Source organism: Piliocolobus tephrosceles, chromosome 20 (assembly GCF_002776525.5).
Source record: "Piliocolobus tephrosceles isolate RC106 chromosome 20, ASM277652v3, whole genome shotgun sequence".
Classification (NCBI taxonomy): domain Eukaryota; kingdom Metazoa; phylum Chordata; class Mammalia; order Primates; family Cercopithecidae; genus Piliocolobus; species Piliocolobus tephrosceles.
In genome coordinates, this window is record NC_045453.1 from 5304803 (window position 1) to 5318621 (window position 13819).

The 13819-nt window shown below is 49.8% G+C and overlaps 2 protein-coding genes across 8 annotated transcripts in view; one reads left to right on the forward strand and one right to left on the reverse strand.

The window, feature by feature from the left end:
- ASXL1 (ASXL transcriptional regulator 1) overlaps positions 1 to 5095 on the forward strand; it is a 75985-nt gene extending 70890 nt beyond the window's left edge. For all 3 annotated transcript variants that reach the window (XM_023220413.2, XM_023220415.2, XM_023220414.2), the window contains one exon: positions 241 to 5095. In XM_023220413.2, coding sequence (XP_023076181.2) covers positions 241 to 3156 — 2916 coding nt within the window. In that variant the 3' untranslated portion in view covers positions 3157 to 5095. The remainder of the gene's footprint in view (positions 1 to 240) is intronic.
- A 3880-nt stretch (positions 5096 to 8975) lies between these two features.
- The window catches only part of NOL4L (nucleolar protein 4 like), a 142744-nt gene continuing 137900 nt past the window's right edge, over positions 8976 to 13819 (reverse strand). For 3 of the 5 annotated variants that reach the window (XM_023220419.3, XM_023220422.3, XM_023220423.2), the window contains one exon: positions 8976 to 13714. In XM_023220419.3, the coding sequence (XP_023076187.2) occupies positions 13494 to 13714 (221 nt within the window). In that variant the 3' untranslated portion in view covers positions 8976 to 13493. The remainder of the gene's footprint in view (positions 13715 to 13819) is intronic. The other 2 variants (XM_023220421.3, XM_023220420.2) reach the window with 2 other exon arrangements.

Below are 13819 nucleotides of genomic sequence, written 5' to 3' on the forward strand. Positions count from 1 at the left end.
ACACAGTCCCACCAGAAATTAAATTTAGAAGTGTGGCATATAACAGCCCTTGAGCAGAATCTTCTCTGAATGGTGTGGTGTTATGGCAGCCATTTTACTATGATGATTTCATTGTTTTAAGGAAATTATTTGATTCTGTATGCCATGACCCTTAAGCTACTAGAATCCTAGTTTTGCTTTACAGTCCCTAGGTCAGATCACCCAGTCAGTTAAAACTGTTTTCTAATTCTTTTTTTGCAGATTCAACTTTCACGTATCAAACCACCCTGGGTGGTTAAAGGTCAACCCACTTACCAGATATGCCCCCGGATCATCCCCACCACGGAGTCCTCCTGCCGGGGCTGGACTGGCGCCAGGACCCTCGCAGACATTAAAGCCCATGCTCTGCAGGTCCGAGGGGCAAGAGGTCATGACTGCCATAGAGAGGCGGCCACCACTGCCATCGGAGGGGGGGGTGGCCCGGGTGGAGGTGGCAGCGGGGCCACCGATGAGGGAGGTGGCAGAGGCGGCAGCAGTGGTGATGGTGGTGAGGCCTGTGGCCACCTTGAGCCCAGGGGAAGCCCGAGCACCCCTGGAAAGTGTACGTCAGATCTACAGCGAACACAACTACTGCCGCCTTATTCTCTAAATGGGGAGCATACCCAGGCCGGAACTGCCATGTCCAGAGCGAGGAGAGAGGACCTGGCTTCTCTGAGAAAGGAGGAAAACTGCCTACTACAGAGAGCTTCAGTTGGACTCAGAGATGGGCTGGGAGATGCCTCCCAACTCCCCATTGCTCCCACTGGGGACCAGCCATGCCAGGCCTTGCCCCCACTGTCCTCCCAAACCTCAGTAGCTGAGAGATTAGTGGAGCAGCCTCAGTTGCATCTGGATGTTAGAACTGAATGTGAGTCTGGCACCACTTCCTGGGAAAGTGATGATGAGGAGCAAGGACCCACCACTCCCACAGACAGTGGTCCTATTCCGTCTCTAGTGGGAGATGATACATTAGAGAAAGGAACTGGCCAGACTCTTGACAGTCATCCCACTATGAAGGATCCTGTAAATGTGACCCCCAGTTCTACACCTGAATCCTCATCAACTGATTGCCTGCAGAACAGACCATTTGATGACAAATTAGGTCTTGGTGACTCATGCCTTCCTATGAGGGAAAGTGATACTAGACAAGAAAACTTGAAAACCAAGGCTCTCGTTTCTAACAGTTCTGTGCATTGGATGCCCATCCCATCGAATGATGACGTAGTGAAACAGCCTGAACCAGAATCCAGAGAACATGTACCGTCTGTTGAGCCCCGGGTTGGAGAGGAGTGGGAGAAAGCTGCTCCCACTCTTCCTGCATTGCCTGGGGATTTGACAGCCGAGGAGGGTCTAGGTCCTCCTGATAGCCTTACTTCACTCTGGACTGTGCCATCTCGAGGAGACGATGACAGCACTGGCAGTTACTGTCAACAGGTGGACGTTGAAAAGCTGAAAATCAACGGAGACTCTGAAGCACTGAGTCCTCACAGTGAGTCCACAGATACAGCCTCTGACTTTGAAGGTCACCTCACGGAGGACAGCAGTGAGGCTGACAGTAGTGAAGCTGAAGCGACAAAGGGATCTTCGGTGAACAAGGATGAGAAACCAATTGGAACCAGTTGGAACCAATCTGCCTCACTGTCCAAGGTGAACGGTGACCTGCGTCTGGTTACAAGGACAGATGGGATGGTTGCTTCTCAGAGCTGGGTGTCTCGAGTATGTGCGGTCCGCCAAAAGATCCCAGATTCCCTACTGCTGGCCAATACTGAGTACCAGCCAAGAGCCATGTGCCCGTCCAGGCCTGGGTCCTCAGTGGAGGCCACTAACCCACTTGTGATGCAGTTGCTGCAGGGTAACTTGCCCCTAGAGAAGGTTCTTCCACCAGCCCACGATGACAGCACGCCAGAAGCCCCACAAGTACCGCTTACAAAAGAGCAGAGCCATGGCTCCCTGCACGTGGGATCTTTACATGGTCTTGAAGAAAACAGTGGCGTGGTTGGTGGAAGCAGCCCCGTTTCTTTAAGGGCTTTGAAGGAGCCTCTTCTACCAGATAGCTATGAAACAGGCCCTGGTCTTGCCAGGATTGAAGTCACCCAGGCTCCTGGAGCACCCCAAAAGAATTCCAAGACAGTTCCAAGTTTTGACTCCCTCCATCCAGTGACAAATCCAATTACTTCCTCTAGGAAACTGGAAGAAATGGATCCCAAAGAGCAGTTCTCTTCCTTTAGTTGTGAAGATCAAAAGGAGGTCTGTGCCGTGTCACAGGACAGTAATTCAAATGCTGCTCCAGGCAAGAGCCCAGGAGATCTTACTACCTCGAGAACACCTCGTTTCTCATCTCCAAATGTGATCTCCTTTGGTCCAGAGCAGACAGGTCGGGCCCTGGGTGATCAGAGCAATGTTACAGGCCAAGGGAAGAAGCTTTTTGGCTCTGGGAATGTGGCTGCAACCCTTCAGCGCCCCAGGCCTGCAGACCCGATGCCTCTGCCTGCTGAGATCCCTCCAGTTTTTCCCAGTGGGAAGTTGGGACCAAGCACAAACTCCATGTCTGGTGGGGTACAGACTCCGAGGGAAGACTGGGCTGCAAAGCCACATGCCTCTGTTGGCAGCGTCAAGAATGGGAAGACTTTTGTGGGGGGTCCTCTTAAGGCAAATGCCGAGAACAGGAAAGCTACTGGGCGTAGTCCCCTGGAACTGGTGGGTCACTTACAAGGGATGCCGTTTGTCATGGACTTGCCCTTCTGGAAATTACCCCGAGAACCAGGGAAGGGGCTCAGTGAGCCTCTGGAGCCGCCTTCTCTTCCCTCCCAACTCAGCATCAAGCAGGCATTTTATGGGAAGCTTTCTAAACTCCAGCTGAGTTCCACCAGCTTTAATTATTCCTCTAGCTCTCCCACCTTTCCCAAAGGCCTTGCTGGAAGTGTGGTGCAGCTGAGCCACAAAGCAAAGTTTGGTGCGAGCCACAGTGCATCACTTTCCTTGCAAATGTTCACTGACAGCAGCACGGTGGAAAGCATCTCACTCCAGTGTGCGTGCAGCCTGAAAGCCATGATCATGTGCCAAGGCTGCGGTGCATTCTGTCATGATGACTGTATTGGACCCTCAAAGCTCTGTGTATTGTGCCTTGTGGTGAGATAATAAATTATGGCCATGGGAAACATTGTATATTTAGTGTGTGTATTTTGATAATGATGGATCTTAAATCTGTATACAGAATATCATTGATACAGTACTCTTTTTAGGCAGGAGCACTCTTGCCTTCCCCCAGAATTTATAGTGCTGAAGCCCTCTGTCTCTTGTTGACCCTTCTGGTCTTGCTGGAGGGGTTTCCTGGGTATAACCCATTGGGCTGCCCAAGGCCAGCCAGCCTGACCTGTCCTGCAGACAGAGCCTGATGTGGCATGGAGTGGGGTTGTGGGTGATGGGGGGCACTGCCTGACTCCCAGAGGGACTTGAAACTGAAGCAAGAAAGTTGCATTCTCCATCAAGGGAATTAACGTACCTGAACTAAGTAGAAATGCCAGTCTTCCACTACCCCCTCCCTGCCATCTTTTCTTCTTCTACTTTGGGGAGTTGATGGCCAGGAAAGAAGCCAGCACAGGGTTAAAGTAACTCCCAGCATTGCCCACCAGGGGGCTGGTGCACGTGCTGACCTTAGGGTCACGGTTGAGTCATTTGCCAGTTGACGGAGCAGATTCGGAACTTTTCTGTCTCCATGTGATCCACTAGCCCACAGGATCATTTGGAACCTTGAATAGCTCTGCTTGGACAATGGGGTTGGGGAATAGGGTTGTCTTTCCTATGAAAATGCCATCCGTCGACCTTGTGAGTCAGCTGTCCAGACGTTTGCGGGTGAATTCCTCTGCTTGACATCTTCCCTGTCGCTTTGGACCCTATGGGAGTGGGCATCTCCACGCACCTGTGTATGTGAAAGTCATTTTACATTTCAAAGCAGTGTGTGTTTCATATTTTTATATTTTTAACTCTATTCTTGGATGTATAAAGTGAACTTTTTGGCTTCTGTAAGTATGCTCTATGCACCTCTAATGTTTTATCATGTATTTATATGTTGTACACAGTACTGGCTGATTCTGTAAATGGATGTATTGTACAGAGAACATGAACGTCTCTTCCTAATTTTACATCTTCAGCATCATTGCATTAAAGTGGTGTAATCTTCTCTACACCTGTTGTCAGAGCCACTGAGTGCTGTGCTGCTCGACGTGAGGGTGAAATGATTGACTTGTGACCTGCCAGGTTGCCTGATGCCCTGTTGGGTCACCGGGTGAACCTGCTGCAGCCTGCAGAGCCACAGTCAGCCTGCCCACACGCCGCCAAGCAAACTCATCTTGCTTTTCACATCTCTCCTCCTACAGCCTTAATGGCTGCTTGCTGCCATATGTGACAAATCACCACCACCAGTGTTAAGTGCTTCTGGATTCATGGGTGAGTTCCCTGGGCAGCCCCCAGGAAGGCCTTCCAGATCTGGCTCCAGGGTCACCACCTGTCACAGCAGTACCTGGGACCATGCTCTCCTGGGACTGTGAGGCTCCTTTTGACGTACTTTTGACATCGGGCAGGTTTGGGAAGAAACAAAGCCATGCCTGCTCCTGCCTCTCTCCCAACATGTTTCCAGCAAGTAGATGCCCCTGTGTGTGTTTTCCCTTTGCCTTGTTTCCTGCCTTATATCTTGTATTTCGACTTATTACAAAATTGAGGGTCCTTGCTTAATTTAGGTCAAGTATAAAATTTGTATGACTTCAACAAGTCTGAAAGGTTTTTTTCTCATTTAATCTGATGTGGCATTTTCGTCATCTGAAGCATGAGTGACAAGTTGGGAATGATGTGGTGATTTAGAATGCAGTATTGGCCAAGTCAAAGTTGCCAACTTAAGTGTCTGTTTACCAAAAGCCGGAAACAGGGGCCCAAGCATGTCCAGTCCTCTTCCCTCTGCTGGAACCTTTGGGGACACTCAAGGTTACAGTTTGACACTGATCTGGTCCATGGGGCTGCCCAGAGAAAGCACTGCTTCTGTATGTCCGTTGTGGTATTGGAACAATAAACCGTACAACCCGCAGTTGTGGTCTCAGTCATCTGTGGCTGCCTCGCTGGTGTGGGAAGGTCAGCTGAAGTGCTGAGCTGGAAGAGAAGGAGTAGACGCCAGCTGTCCCCACCTTGGCTCTGGAGCTACTGTTCTTAAACTTGGAGCTCTTCTTTTGGGAGGTTAGTCCAAAAGGAATGACTTGGCAGCTTCACTGGTCTTTAGCTATTCATGACTTTGCGGACTTCACCACATAGGCTGCAGTCATCCATCTACCGAGAGCAATGAGAATGTTTCCCCTTGTGAGTGGGAGTCATAAATTGTGACATCCCTCTGAGCAGCTCGTCCAAACAGCTTCACCGAGCTTGAGGTTGCCAAGTGGCTTCCTAATGGTCAGTGGTCTTCTGTGGGAGGGTGACCAGCTCTGACCTTGGAAAACCTTAACCCCAAGCACCTCTTTCTGTAGCCTCTGGTGGCAGTGAGAGGAAGGTGCTGGCCCAGGGTGGGGTGTCTGATGCTAGTTGAGTGAGCCTGAGTAGGTGGCCTACTTCAGGGATTGACTTCCTGACTAAGTCCTCAGACGTCTCTAGAGTACGTAAATACATTGACTGTGCTTATCAGAAATAATTTTATTGGTATGTAAATAAGCCAAAAGACCAAATGATGGGAGTTTAAACATCTATTCATTAATGTTTTCCTGTGGATTGGAGGAAACACTTCGTGGTGGGATATCCTTTGGGCAGTTCAAGCTGCCATTTTGTAGTGCTGCTGTTTGATCGACATGCAGTTTTGCAAATTGATGATTCGGAGGCCCTGTAGTGACTGAGCAACTGCCTGGTGGTGGTGATGTGTCCTTGTGTCACAGGACCCATTTGCCCACTTATGTCTGCAGGAGCTCAGAATGCATTAGGGTCCCAGATCGGGACCTTCCGGTGCCTATTGCCTCTCCTCGGGGAGGCAGAATGGTGTAGTGAGTTCCTAGAGTACAGCCTCTGCGACACGCCAGCTCTGTGGTCTTGGGCCATGTTATTTAACCAGGCTGCTAACTGTCATCTGTGAATGGTGTAATAGTTCCTGCTTCACGAGGTGGTTAGTGCCTGCCACCTAGGACATAATGACTGTTAGTTCACAGCAGGCCAAGACAGTAATAGGTGAACTACAGTAGAAATCTAGACAGCTACTGCCTCCTGCTTCACTTGCTCCAGAAAGGAGCTGTCAGGATGTAGGCCTTGTGCCCGCTGTGCTGAGGGGTGATGCAGGGTATGAAGTCACTTTGGACCCTGGCTTTTGGTCTCAGGCCACAGACCTGACCAAAGGTTGGTGTAGTCCTGAGTTTAGATTGAATATTTGGTCAGGAAGGCTTATTTTGCTCATGGTCCAAAGGACAGGGAAAATAATGTTTCAGAATACAGGAAAAATGGTATTGGCCTGGCAAGGTGTCATTTATTTGCTTTCCAGCCTGCTGTAAGACTGTGTTAGAGAGAGAGGTGTGTGGTATGTGTGCCTGCTAAATAGAGCTACCTGCATCCATCAGGGGTCTTGATGGCCAAAGCATCTGCCTGCCCTGTCTCCCGGAGAGGAGGGGACCCAGGCTGTGTTGCCCTCATGTGTGGGTGTTGTTTGAAGCTATGGAAGGGGCAGGATGTGGAACTTTGGAGATTGCTCCAAAATTGGACAACGTCCCCATGCTTCCTATTGTCTCTGGTAAATTTGAAAGCCTAGAATGAACATCTCTACCGCAAGCCATAGACGAACGCCTTATAAGAACAACAGTTATCAGTGCTGTGTTACCTGCTATGGGTGGGTCTTAATCTTTTTTGGGGGAACTCTCCCCCCATGGAATGCACATAGAAAGCTTTTTGGGTTTTTTTTTTTTTTTTTTTTGCAGATTCTCACTCTCTTTAGGCTGGAGTGCAGTGGCATGATCATAGCTCACTGTAGCCTCAAGCTCCTGAGCTCAAGTGATCCTTCCACCTCATCCTCCCAAGTAGCTCAGACTACAGGCACAAGCCACCATGCCCAGCTAATGTTAAAATTTTTTGTAGAGACTGTTGCCCAGACTAGTCTTGAACTCCTGGCCTCAAGCGATCTTGCTGCCAGCACACCTGGCCTCACAAAGTTTTGCGTACTGGATCGGGATTTACCAGCTCCTTAGGCAGCTGGGGCCCTGTGTTTAAAAACTACCGGCTGAGAATAAACCTAATAAAATCTGTGTTTATACAAAAGATCAATTAAGGGAAGGTAGGATTTTGCAAGGATTCTTCTTGCAAAGAAATGTAACTACTAAGCTTCCCTAGTGCATTTTAAGTTGTTTTTCATAAAGGGAGATTTGCCTGTTTTGTCGTTGAGTACATTTTAGTTCACTCTTCTGAGGGGACATTCCCATTTGATGAAGTCTTTTATCCACTGTTAACAACAGTGGTGTGGAGCCCTGTTTAAAGAAGCCAGACTGGAATAAGCGAGCGGGAATCCCAGTGCTCCGGTGGAACAGCAGCATTTCCTGTGGAAGGAGGTAAGTGTTTGCGGGGCTGGCCAGCAGGCCAACGGGGTCTGTGTTCTGGAGCTGTTGTCCCAGGTTGTGGGTTTCTAATAGTCTTAATAGTTTGAGCAGTCTCAGTGGTGATCATTTTAGGCAGGACAAGGAATTTCCATGGTATTGACTGAGGATTTGCTGCCCCTCGATTCCCCACATCCATGGGAAAAGGGAGGCATCAAGGGCCATCTTCTTCTGTGCCCGGACCTCCTCCTGTCTTTCAGTGAGTCTCAGCCCCAAGGTCATGCCCTTTTCCATTTTTTATATTTGGCTACTGTACATAATTTCTGTGAGGAAGAGGACTATGTCATTATTTAAAAATCAAGGTTGGCCGGACGCGGTGGCTCACGCCTGTAATCCCAGCACTTTGGGAGGCCAAGGCAGGTGGATCATGAGGTCAGGAATTCAAGACCAGCCTGGCCAAGATGGTGAAACCCCGTCTCTACTAAAAATACAAAAAATTAGCCGGGCGTAGTGGCCTGCGCCTATAATCACAGCTACCCCGGAGGCTGAGGCAGAGAATTGCTTAAACCTGGAGGGTTGGAGGCGGTGAGCTGAGATCACACCACTGCACTCCAGCCTGGGCAACAGAGTGATACACTGTCTAAAAAAATAAATAAAAATCAAGGTTTTAATAAGAACTCCCATAAATGTATACACATATATATATACACACACAGAGAATTTTAGCAGTAAAATGTATGCTTTCAAGATGCCTAAAGTTTTTAAATCCATGATCACGTTTGTTCCCAGCCATATTCCTACAATTTTTCCTTAAAGCTTAACCTAAACCACATATATAGGATGAAAAAAAAATCAGCACAAGTAAGTATCTTTGGGGGAAAGTAGCCCTTTTGTTTCCTTCAAGGTGGGATCCAGGGGTTGCATAGAATGGAATGTTAAGCACCGAAGGTTCAGAACCAGGGATCACGTTTGCTCAGTTTTCCAAATTAGCATTTAGGGATTATTATGGGAATTTGGTTTCAGTCAATTGCCCACGTGCTAGGGTGAGAGGCTGTGGAAAAGCAAGTTTTTTGCTGGTCACTGAATTTCAGCAGGGCGTGTACTCCGTGTGCCTGTGTGTCTGCGTGTGGCGGGTAAGGGAACTGAGATTTAAAACGGTGCATGAGAGCTCTTGCCTGTGCTCAGCAACTGAAGGGCGCCTGGGAAAGGTTCATTTCCTTCCCTAACAGATGAGGTGCTGGAATTACAGGTTTATTTGTGCTGGAAGATGTACTGAGGACCTTCTGTGTGCCATACTGTTGGCTAGTAGATGCCACTAGTAGAAAGATGTTTCAGTGCCAGACTAGATGAGGAAGGGTGAGAAGTGGCAGGTGGTGCTGCTGTTGATAGGACACAGTGGAAGCAGAGCATTCAGTTTGTTGTTCAGTGTTTATTAAGTAGATTCAGTCTTATATATGATATACAGATTCAAAAGGAAAAGGATTCCACATACTTATGAAATCAGTGCATTTAGCAAGTAATACCATGGAGATAACAGCTCGATTAACAGCTCATTGGTCTTTTGTTAAGTGAGGGAGAGAGGGAGTCGGCCTGTGCTAGTCATTCCACAAACAAAACAGAATTTAGTCGCATCACGTACAGAAGACACATTCTAAGAATTAAAATATTAAGCCACATTTACTGGTAAAACTCACTATATAGGACACAAACGATTTTTTATAGAGAGCATTGAGGAGGAAGTCCTCACCTGCTTAGAAGAGCCACGTTAAGTTGCATAGGTGCATTATCTGTAAAAATATAATTTAGAGGTGAAGCCATTGATTAACAAAGAGTCACCTTTAAAAGTTGGTGCCATCCACTGTTTGCCTTAAGTGCTTACTATCTGGAGTCCTGTGCCCCTCCCCGGAGGTGGGACCTCATGAAGGAGCGGCCCCCAGAGGAACCCTGAAGAAATGGCTTGTACTGTCTGCACTGAAAGTCTTAACATCTCATCTCAGATACGGAACTCGTGCTCTTCCAAAACATGTCTAAATTACGCCAGAGGACTAAAGACCTCTTGGGTTGTCTCTAAATCCTGGTTGGCTTGATCCTGAAGGCCACGTGAGTCATTCTGACCTTCCCACTCCCAGGCTGCCCAGGGAAGAACTACATTCATCCCATAGCTCTGCAGCAAAGTCCTGCCCTCCCTTTTCCTCTGTCCATGCAGTTACCCACCAGCAGCCAATAGGAGGTCTCTCTTCTGACTCCTGCTCCTAAATGGACCACATAATAGAGGCATATGGGCCATCTACCAGGTGGAAAGTTTTTCAGCCAATCTGAGTTCTATATGGTGTAGGTTTTTTGTTGTATTTTTAGGTGGAAACGTAGGTAAAAAGTGAGAGGTTTTTGTTTGTGGCTTTGCTAAGCAGATGAGCTTAGTGAGGTGCATCTTCCTCCTCAAGGGCAAGTCTTGCAGAACACACAGGGACTGGGGGCATCTGTACATGTAAACAGTACACTTTCACTGAGTCCAAAATTAGGAGCAAAAATACAAAGGTTCACATTGGTCTTAGGTAGATACAGGCGAAAAAGGATTGAGCTGCTTAGCTCAGAAACAACAAAAACAAAGTTTCTAAAGCACCACTAAATTATATAAAAATCAGACCATGGACGGATTGAAACTGGTATTCTGGTGAAATACTTTACTATTATTTTGTAAAAAGTTTTACAAAAAATTACAAATTAAAAGTATCAACCCTCTGAGTTCAAAGCAGCATTTTGAAAATGAACTGGTAGTTAATCCTATAACCACCCTTGGAGTTGTAAGTGGCCCTTGGGAATAGGGATGGATGGGTTCCACCTGTTTGAAATCCTCGAAAACCCTCCTAACTCCCTGCCTGTCCCCGCTCCCTGTCAGCACTGTCCTTGGGAATAAACTGTCCTCTGTAAGAGTGGCGACGGTAAAATGAGTTTCAGATGGGTTATACACACTACCACCTGTCTACCTGATGGTCCACCACTAAGACCAATGCCCACTTCTCTGATGCTGCCCTTCTCGTGGGATTAGCCCCTGCAAAGACTCTGGAATTGGAGTATTCTACTCTTGCGTTTCCTTTTTAACTTAGGATCCCCAATGATTACTTTGTGCCCTGAGGCCCATCAGAAGATTTTTAAATGGCTGTGGGACAGGGCTTTGGGAGCTCCTTTTGGGAGAAGGCAGTCCCTCTGGTGAGGGTGAGACAGCAGTGAGCTTGGTTCATCAGAACCAGCTCTTTGGTGCCCTCCAAGTCAGGAGTAGGGGGAAGGGGTTGAAGCTGTATCTTTTAAAACAAAAGCAAAACAGAACAAGTTCCCTGACTGAGCCAGCTAAATGGAATCCTGTTTCCATGCAGAAACTTGCTCCTGATTCTGCCATCTCCAGGGCTTCAGGTGTAGTTTCACTGGAAAGGAGGAGCCCACCCAAGAGGTGGGGTCAACATGATGAAATTCCTTGTCCTGGAGGGGCCTAGGAGGCCCAATGGACTTTAACCACTGACATATTCTTTCCTTTCTCTTGAAAACACATTGAACCTATGCTCTTGCCGCAGTACTAAGGCAGGCTAGAGGGTGGTCAGTTCTAACAGCTTGAACTCAGAAAAACGTGACTTCAAACTGTAGCTTATGCTGATCTTTAGATCTAATCCTGGTGTGGGTGGCGGGAGGGAACCCCCTTCCCCAGTCTTTCTCACTCCTGTCTGCCAAGAAATGCAAACGCTCCACGTCTAGCTTGGGTGCTGCCTCTGGGAGGAGAAGTGACATGTGAAGTAACTGATACCAGGAATTCTAGGGTGGCGATTGTCTCTGCCAGGTTTTAACATTAAGATTCTCACAAATTGCCTGGGGTAACATTTTGCAAGAGATCTCACGGATTACTTTGTAGTATTGTTCACACACAAAAATAAATATTTACACGAATTCAGATGTTGAGGGGAGTAGTACTGAGCAGGTGGCTGGATGTGTGGATGGCTGGGGTGTGGGAGAGGCCTTGGGCACTGGAGGTTGTGCTGTGCTAAGGGTGAGTCTCAGGTGTCCCGGCCCTGACCAGAGGCCTGGGGATTGGTCAGACGGAAGGCAGAGGTGGTGTGGCTGGGTAGGTTGTTGGAGGCCACTTGAGAGAGACGACCACCCCCAACCTCTAGGGGCTGGAAGTAAGCACGGGGTGGGCACCCTACCTTTCAGAGTTCTGGACCTGAGGCAGGATGGGGCATCTTCACTGGTGCCCCCTCCCCGTCCCTCCTCGGGGGGAGTCTGCCACAGTGCTGGGAGGCAGTGGCCGCAGCTGCAACAGGCAATTGGCTGCAGAAAAGCTGGTTTGGGAAGGGGTGCCTGTTCGAGGAGCGAGTGGTTCTCTGTGGCCATCCTAGGTTCCACTCGGCCCTGGCTCCCCTGGGGCCTCTCTGCTCTGAGGGAGGAAAGGCAACAGAGGGCTTCTGCCAGTTCTGGGCAGGGGCGGGCAGCAGAGAGCTGCTGTCATGGCTACGGAGTGTTGCATGGAGAGGCCCTGGGGGCCTGCTGAGGTCTGGGCGAATCCCTGGTTTAGCAGCACTGGTAGGTATTGCACTGAGCAAGAGGAAGTGCCTATCAGGGAGGAAGGAAACCAGGCCAGCTTTTTCTTTTTGCCCTTTTTCACACTCCAGGGATTATGGGTTTCTTCCAGGACTGGCCCCTCCAGAAGGGCTGGTCTTAGGAGAACCCCAAGTGGCTCCTCCACTTCCACTGATCCCTTTACCCCAAACATGGCGCAAGGGGATGGGAGCTGCTGTCCGCCCTGGAGCTCACAGCTGCCCGACAGCCGGGGCTCACCCTGACGAAGCGGCCCCTCTTGGCAGGGGTCTTAGGGCCCGGGCCTGTGCACAGTTCAGACCTGGCTCCTGGGCAGCGGGGTGTGCGGGCAAGGGCCCTGCCGACCGGCTGCCATCTCCCAGCAGTCCGTCCTGTCAAGCAGCCGAGAGGGCCAGAGCTAGAGGACTGCAGTGGCTGGTTAGGGACAGGATGCTCTCTGGGTTCCAGCTCCTGGACACCCAGTCTGGACTTACCTCCCAGGCAGACACTGTGTGGGGGAGCTGGGGTGACAGCTGTTCAGAACAGGCTCAGGGCACATCCTGGAAAAAGCCCACGCTGGAGTGTGAGGTAGAATACAGGTGACCATGGACTGGGGCTTCTGGAGAATGGGGTGGGGGCACCTCTTTTGTTTTGCTTTGCCATGGGTGTGGGTGAGGTCCTCCTGCTTGGCGGTGCCTAGGGAGGTGCCTGGTGGTGTCCCTGTGGCGGCACTGGGATCTGCAACAGGATGGCCTGGCCATGGGATAGCGGCCACAGGGTGCGCCAGGCATGCAGAGGGACAGCCAGCCTGGCATCCACCCTGCCCCGGCCCCAGCCCACATCAGTGTAGTGATATGGAATGTTAGGTATGGGGATACATCCTTCTGATCAGACAGACACAGACTAGCAATCTGTACAAACACAAAAGAATCCATTTTCAGAAAAATAAATTACTAAGGGGAGAGGAAGAAAGGGTCCACTTTGTTTTTCTCAATAAATATGCAATTCTGCTCACCTAAGACTTGAAAGGTAATTATCTGGGGGTGGGATTCTAACATTAGGGTCCACGAAGGTGATTCTAAACAGAGCTGCAGCCCCAGCGCCTTGTCAGGGAAGCCCCCAACCCTTCCAGAGCTGCCCCGTTGGCCTCTTCCAAGCAGGTCAGAGCACCCGTGTGGTGAGATTCCAAAAAAAAAAAAAAAGAAAAAAAAGTGTCCTTGTGCCCAAAGTCTCAGGTGCTTGGAGTGTGGCTAGAAACAGCTCTTTTGGATCCCACCTCTTTCAGAAACAAAATGTACCAACTGGTGAGGCAGGAAGCTGGGTCCAGGCTGGGACAGCCTCTTTCCCTAGGGCAGTGCGCTCCAGGTGCCGGTGGGGTCAGTTCTGCTGTAGGATGAGGTTTTCCAGTTCGTCTGCAGAGCGCAGCAGGAAGGCAGCAGACTCCCTGTAGCCCGCGATGAGCTGCCGCACGGCGCTGATCTCCGTGGGACTGAGCTGAGCGGTGGGCACGGGCCTGCTGGTGCTGGTGCTGGAGGGGGTGGGGGTGGGGGTGGTGGAGGTGGTGGAGGCCCCGCCTTTCATGCTGAGGTCCGTGGGCCCTGTGAAGAGGGAAGTAGGGTGAGGAGGGAGCAGCCACCCTGCCCGGCATCTGGGAGGTGTGTCTTCCTTGGCGCTGTCATAACCTATGGCCTAGTGCCCACTGT